A 7475-nucleotide genomic window follows, 5' to 3' on the forward strand; every position below is an offset into this window, starting at 1 on the left:
CCTCGTCCTCGGCCGCCTCCTCGGCCGGCGCGGCCCCGAACGCCTGCAAGAGCGCCGGCGGCGGCGCGGGCGCGGGCGGCGGGGGCGCCAAGAAGGCGAGCGCGGGGCTGCGGCGGCCGGAGAAGCCGCCCTACTCGTACATCGCGCTCATCGTCATGGCCATCCAGAGCTCGCCCGCCAAGCGCCTGACGCTCAGCGAGATCTACCAGTTTCTGCAGGCGCGCTTCCCCTTCTTCCGCGGCGCCTACCAGGGCTGGAAGAACTCCGTGCGCCACAACCTCTCGCTCAACGAGTGCTTCATCAAGCTGCCCAAGGGCCTCGGGCGGCCGGGCAAGGGTCATTACTGGACCATCGACCCGGCCAGCGAGTTCATGTTCGAGGAGGGCTCGTTCCGCCGCCGGCCGCGCGGCTTCAGGCGGAAGTGCCAGGCGCTCAAGCCCATGTACCACCGCGTGGTGAGCGGCCTGGGCTTCGGGGCCTCGCTGCTGCCGCAGGGCTTCGACTTCCAGGCGCCCCCGTCGGCGCCGCTCGGCTGCCACGGGCAGGGCGGCTACGGCGGCCTCGACATGATGCCGGCGGGCTACGACGCGGGCGCCGGCGCCCCGGGCCACGCGCACCCGCACCACCGCCACCACCACGTTCCCCACATGTCGCCCAACCCGGGCTCCACCTACATGGCCAGCTGCCCGGTGCCCGCCGGGCCCGGGGCCGTCGGCGCGGCCGGGGGCGGCGGCGGCGGGGACTATGGCCCGGACAGCAGCAGCAGCCCCGTGCCCTCGTCCCCGGCCGTGGCGAGCGCCATCGAGTGCCACTCGCCCTACACCAGCCCCGCGGCGCACTGGAGCTCGCCTGGCGCCTCGCCTTACCTCAAGCAGCCGCCCGCCCTGACGCCGGGCAGCACCCCTGCGGCCCCCGCCGGCCTGCACAGCACCATGTCTTCCTACTCGCTGGAGCAGAGCTACCTGCATCAAAACGCCCGCGAGGACCTCCCAGGTAACGTGCTGCCCGACGGCGGGCCATCGCCTCTGGCCTCCCAGCTCTGGGGGCCGAGGCCTAGGCTACGCTGGCGCCCTTTTGGAGAGGGTGGGGTGACAGGGCCTCCCCCACACCTTCGGTGCCCGCCGGGCCTCCGGAGTTTCCACCTCTCCAGGAGGGAAGGAAGCGCCCGTGTCCAGCGTCTCTGCGGGCTGCAGGGCTCAGAGCTCAGGCCTGGCTTAGCAGAGGGAGAAGGCTCGCGCCTTAGGGGACCTTGGCCAGGGCTGCGTGGCTGCTTTGTCTTTTAAAGTCGGTTTTGCTGTGCTTTCACCTGAGTAAACCGCTGTGTCCCCGGGAGTGCACGGGGTAGGCTGCACTGGGCCGTTGCTGAGAGGCGTCCGGAGCAGGGAGACAGGGCCTCCAGGAACAGAGGGGTCCAGGGACCATCACGGGAGGGACTTGTGGCCAGGGAGGAGGGGTGCCCCGGCCTCCCCTCAGTGGGCCCAAGTCGATGACACAAGGGTGCGGCCTAGGCCCACAGGCCTCAGGGCCTGGGGGGCTCCTCTGAGAAAGGCCTGCCCTTGGGCCCCACTTGCAGTGTTGCTGGTGTAAACTGTGTTGGTTGCAGATTATGAAAATTTATTGACTTGCCTAAGGCGGTGAGAGGTGGGAGGGGACAGACGGGGTGGAGGAGGGAATTTGAATATTTAGCCAGGTTTATGGGGACTGTGGAGATAAACCTCATATTAACCCCTCTGCGGCGCGCTGGTGTGCTGGGCAAGCGGGGCTGGAGCGGACCCTTACCCACTCCAATTGGAAGAGGGTTTCCAGGCAGACACGCCTGCATTGTACTTTCGTGCATCGGCGTGGGAGCAGAGCGTCAGGGAGAGAGGAAGCCCAGAAATGGGCAAAAGATGTTGGTTCCCTGGACGGTGAAGTTTCCCGAATAGGCCTTTTAACTGCGGGTCTCAGAGGTTAACTAAACAAAGACCGTCTGGGCGGACCACACCGGAGAGGATTCCAGCCTGACTCAACCCACTGAGAGCGGAGTCTTGTTCAGTTTTATGGGAATTTCAACAAGTAACCAACACAGCCGACCCTCCGCTCTTATTTTCTTTAACCCCCTCGGACTGGCTGTCAATCAGCGCCGGGCGCGCGGCGCGCTCTGCGCTCTCCTGTCCAGAGGTTCGCCTGCGGGCGCCGCGGCCTCTCCTCCCGGCTCCCCGCTCCAGCCGCCCGTTCGGCCACCACCTGCAGCCCGAGGCCTGACTGTTGCCCTGAAACACTTCCTTAAACTTTCCAAATCGCGCAGACAGAGCTTTCTGGCCATTCTGAGAGGCCACCCTCGCCCCGCCCCGCACACCAGGCGCACCCAGGTCCCAGAAGCGCGGAGACCGGCGGGCACGGCTCGTCCAGGGGAGAAGGGACACCGCCTCCCAAACCCCAGGGCTCGCGCACCCTCCGGCCCGAGTCTCCGGCTTGAGGAGGCCCTGGCCCGCCTGGACGCTATGCTTCGCCCTCCTCACCCCCACCGCCCCTCCAGTGCCCTGACCCCCGCCTCCGCTCTTCCCCGCGGCCTGGCAGGCGTCTCCCGGGCCAGGCCCCTCAGGAACCCGGGGCTGCGAGTGGAACAGGGAGGCCGAGAAAGGGCCTGGAGCGCGCATCCAGCTCACCCCGGGAGACCCAGGCCCGCGCGCTCGAGGAGGCCCCTCGGCCTCGGCCTCATCAAAGCGCCACACGGGGCCGCGGATTAGAGCCGCGGCAAGCGGCGCCGCCAGGTGCTTTAGCCCGGGGGCGGGCGCACCTGCGCGGCCGCAGGGACTCGCGTCGGGGCGCGCGGTGGGCCGCAGTCGCAGCCCGACGCCGAACGTGGGCCGAGCTCCTGGCCACGGCGCTGCCGGGCGGCTCCGCAAGCGCAGGGCGACCGGGTGAGGCGCCGGGCCGCGGGGTAGGGTGTGCGAGCGGAGAACCGCCCGCCGGGCACCGGCGAGGGCTGCGGAATCCCCAGCGCGGGAGGCTGGAGAGGCCTCGGGGAGCAGGCCTAGCCCAGCGGGGCCTGAGAGGCCTGCCGCTGGACCCCCAGCCAACTGCGCCCCCCCGGGTCGGAGGCGCCGAGAAAGCAAAAGCAAAAGTCGGTGACAGGAGGCCGGCCTCAGGCCCGGGGAGAGGCTGCGGGCCGGCCGGCGCTCCAGGGGCTCCCGGAGCTGCGGAGCCCTCGCCCAGGGGCAGGCAGGCCCAGTTCCTGGGCTCTCCCCTGTCTAGAGGCACGACCCCGGAGACCGGCGCGTCCCCCAGGCCCCTCTCCCCGTCCGCTCCTCCTGCCACTGCCTGGCGATCCGTCGGTTGGGAAATAATTCGGGGCGGGGGCTGGAAACCAGAAGCGAGGGAGCCCGCGGTGTTTCTGGGCCAGGAGCCTAGGGCCAGTGCTCAGGGCCCGGGCCGGGGCTGTCAGAGCCCCTCCGGCCTCCAGGAGCAACAGGAACTCAGGAGCGGAGAGCCTGGCTTCTGGGTGAGAGGCCTGTGCTCCGTGCTTGTGGGCCCCTGAAAACCAAATGGCAAACCAGAATTCCAGAGTCATCCTGTGGCCAAAGCTTGAAACGCCGAGACACTCTGGGGCTGGCTTTCCTCTCCCAGATTTTCAGCAATAGAAAGACAGGCCCACCCGCTTGGAGTCAGGATGAGATGCATGTTAAAGGATGATCTTAAGAGTCACAGGCTGGGCCTGAGTGGAGCAAACATTTCTGAAGAGCGTTTCCCTTCTCTCCCCTTTCAGTGGGGCTCCCTCGATACCAGCACCACTCCACGCCCGTGTGCGACAGGAAAGACTTCGTCCTCAACTTCAACGGCATCTCCTCCTTCCACCCCTCCGCCAGCGGCCCCTACTACCACCACCACCACCACCAGAGCGTCTGCCAGGACATCAAGCCCTGTGTTATGTGAATGCAGGGCGGGGGCCGGCCCAGGCCCCGCTGCCCCCGGGCAGTGCCCTAGGTGGATCCCAGTGTGGCCACGGTCACTAGGAGACCCCAGGTGAGCATCACGCACTGATGTTTGTCCACTGTTGGTAGGTGGACACTCCCCGGCGAGGTAATGCCCCAAACACACGCAGGCCCCCAGCAGCAGGAGACGGTGGAAGCTTACCACGCAGAAAACACAAACGTGGAACTCTGGGATCTTCAGTGCCTTCAATAATCAGGGTCCGAAACACGCAGACGGGCTGTGTGTGTGTGTTTCTTTGTCTATGGAAAACGTGTGTGCTCTTTTTTAAAAAGGCAGTGCCCAGCACAAGACTCCAAGAGCGCCTCGTCTTGTTGCCGGGCTCGGTGGGGGAGCTGTAGTTTGCCAAACACTAACCTTCGGATCCAGGTGCCAAAGAACATTATCAAGAAAGTATTTAGCAGTGATGTGTCTAGTTTAAGAAGTGTGGTCTCCAGTACTGTGACAATACAACGCTTTTACAAGGCTGTTTTCTACCACCATAGTTTAAAGATATTTTTATGATCTTCGTGTATACTCACACTTTGCTTGTATTTTAAAAGGAGGATATATTTGCACTTATGTATACTTTTACAGTTTGCCAAACTATTTTGATGTACAATTTTTTCAATAAAATGTATATAACAAATAGTTGCTGGAGGGGACCTCTCTCCTCCACGGGCATCTGATCGCCAGGACGATGCAACTCTACACTGGGCAGGATTTTTTTCTAAGCTGTGTAATTGGCGTGGTGTGGGGTCTGTGCCTTGAGTAACGCAGGCCAGGTTCTGATTGTGGGTCTTCTCGGGAGAGAAAGGGAAGAAGAAACGTTTTCTGTTATTTCTTTGCTTCACCCTCGCTCTTTCTGGCTAAACCGAAACCAGAAGGTGAAAGGAGTTTAAAAGAAAACCAGGCAAGATAAGGGCTGAGGAGCCTCTGCCCTTTGCTGTCCTTCCCGAGCGCACCGGGCCTCTGCACTATGCTTTCCCTTCTGCACCGGCTGGGCTGGGTTGCCCTCCTCCAGCTGCGAGCAGAGGGCAGGTGCCCAGGACATAGGCCCTGCTTCCTTGGGTGGCCGTCAGATCCCCGTGTCCGGAAGGGAAGCTGAGGAGGGTGTGGGCAGTCATGGCATCAGGGACAGAGGCAGGATGAGACATGTGTCCACCCCCAGTTCAGGGCACAGAGGTCGGCCCCCACGTGCCACCCAGGTCCACCTCTCTGCTCCCATCTGCCCTTCTCCAGGGAGCCGTGGTTTCCCTTGGGATTCCCTCTTGGCCATTTCCTTTCTTCCTTGGTTTCCAGGCCTTCCCAGTCACAGATGCTGAAGGCTGGGCTGAGGACTTCTGGACCAAGAGAGGAGACCAGCCTGGGCAGAGGGCCTGGTACCGGCCAGCCCTGAGGTCCGGGCAGCCTGCAGACTCCTGAGTGAGGCAGAGGTTCTCCAGGTGCTGAGTCCGCTTTGAGGGCTCACCTTGGATTCCCACTTCCTGCAAGCTGTCCCCTGGTCTGTTACCAAGCCCCCGATAAACCGGGGTGGAATCTCCCACCCTGGGACTTTTGCATGCCGAGTGAGTTTTCAGTCCAAAGACAGTCTCAGTTAAACATCTTGTTTTACAAAGTCCTAACCGTATACCGAATCCTGAGGCTTCCTTTCTACATTTTCCAAAATTTCGCTGTGATTTAAACATTTTTTGTGTGTCTGCTTTATCATATTTGCAGTTAAATAGGGATTTTTTTCCCCTCCTTTTATTCTGAGCTTCTCGGGGGCCTGCTATAAATTATGAAGTCAGTTTCAGAGTCTGCTCCGACCACAGTGCTGTGTTTACATTCCTTCCAAGGCAGCCGGCATGGTCGTAATTTATATCCTAAACACTTGCACGTAACTTGTTTATACAGAGAATGACAGGACCGCGAGGAGGGCTGCGGCCGGCCCGGCGAGCCCAGCGCGCCCCCTAGTGGTGAGAGCCGGCCGGCGCCCGGGATGCGGGGCCCGCGGTGCTTTCCCTCCTCCGACTCCTCTGACGTCAGGACGGCCGTCCTGTCGCAGATCCGCGCCGGCAGACCTCGGAGATACAGTGGGCTCGGCTTAAACTAAATCCTGCAATACAGTGAGTCACGTAAAGTTTTAGTTTCCCAGGGCAGGTAAAAGTTATGTGTACACGCCGCTGGGGCCTGTCAAGAGGGCAATAGCGTTGTGTCCAAAAAGCAGTGTGCAGACCTCAATTTTAAAACATTTTATCACTAAAAGTGCTTGAGCCCGGCTCTTCCCTGGTGGTCCAGTGGTTGAGAATCTGCCTGCCAATGCAGGGGACGGGGGTTTGATCCCTGGTCCGGGAGGATCCCACGCGCCGTGGGGCAGTCCAATCCTGTGCGGCACCACTGAAGCCGCAAGCAGCAGGGAGACGCAGCACGGCCAAAACTAGGTGCAAGTGAGCGACCGTCAGGGACGCCGAGCCTCGCCGGAGCCCTCAGTGAGCCGTAGTGGTACAGTGACATCAAGACCGCTCATCACGGACCACCGTAACACACGTAAGAATAACACTGATACTGAAGCTTCACGTATCGGAAGACTCGCCGAAGTATGACAGGGACACCGAGGGAGCAGATGCCACGGGGAGGCGACGCCTTCCGCGTGGCTGTGCGCAGGGCTGCCGCGCGCAGAAAAAGGCCGGCTCCGGGAAGCCCACCGCAGGGGAGCCCTGCGACAAGCGTCGCTGACGAGACTCCTCTGTCTGGCGTTGCAGACGCGGGTGAGGTGGCCGCATCGGTCACGGGGCTGACGGAGCGCAGGCTGCTGGGCCCACCCCGACTCTGCTAAGTCTGAGGAGCCCGCATCTCCAGTCAGCTCCCGGGCGATGCTGGCAGTGGGGGCCCAGGAGCACACTGTGAGGCCCACAGGCCCGGGAGGGCAGTCTGAGTTACCCAGATTTTACAGGTTCAGACGGGTGGGTGCTAAGGCTTGTATGTTACTTAGTTAGGCAAAGATCTGAGAAGGGTTTTGAAAGCAGGTTGATGGATCATTGGCACCCGGGAAATGTAAGGCCTAACTTGGAGCTGAGCCCTGCACAGGGAGGTGGAACTCCCCTCTTATCCAAAGCCATGATATACCTTGTTCCATTCCAGTGACCTTTGCAAAGAGAAGTCAGGTGGAAGCACTGAGGTCTCTCTACCTGGGTACTGGGAGTCTGGGTTAGTCCACAGTGACGTCACAGCTCTCCAGACAGACATCGGTGGTGATTAAAGCAGGCAGAAAAAGGAATTCCTTTGTTGGTGATAAAAATCTTTAGAGGGTGGAACAGAGAGAAGGTAAAGTTCCCCTCAGTGACCCCCAGACGGAGATGGGTCAGGTGGTACCAGCGGCAGGGGTGGGAGAGACGGAGCGAGGGAGCAGTCTGCAGAGGGGGCTCTGTCTCGCAGGAGCTCCCGTCCCGACAGGAGCGGAGCAGCCTTCAGGCAGGGCTGCGGTCCTCCGAGCCCACGGCCGTCCTGCGGCCACCACAGGCGTCACTGTGAACCCCACGTTC

At 62.0% G+C, this 7475-nt stretch overlaps 1 protein-coding gene across 1 annotated transcript in view; it reads left to right on the forward strand.

The window, feature by feature from the left end:
* FOXF2 (forkhead box F2) overlaps window positions 1–4228 on the forward strand; it is a 12228-nt gene extending 8000 nt beyond the window's left edge. Inside the window, exons 7-8 of the mRNA XM_040249874.1 lie at window positions 1–993; window positions 3749–4228. Coding sequence (XP_040105808.1) covers window positions 1–993; window positions 3749–3915 — 1160 coding nt within the window. The 3' untranslated portion in view covers window positions 3916–4228. The remainder of the gene's footprint in view (window positions 994–3748) is intronic.
* Window positions 4229–7475: the final 3247 nt, after the last annotated feature.

This window comes from Oryx dammah, unplaced genomic scaffold, assembly GCF_014754425.2.
Source record: "Oryx dammah isolate SB20612 unplaced genomic scaffold, SCBI_Odam_1.1 HiC_scaffold_11, whole genome shotgun sequence".
In the NCBI taxonomy this organism is placed as follows: Eukaryota; Metazoa; Chordata; class Mammalia; order Artiodactyla; family Bovidae; genus Oryx; species Oryx dammah.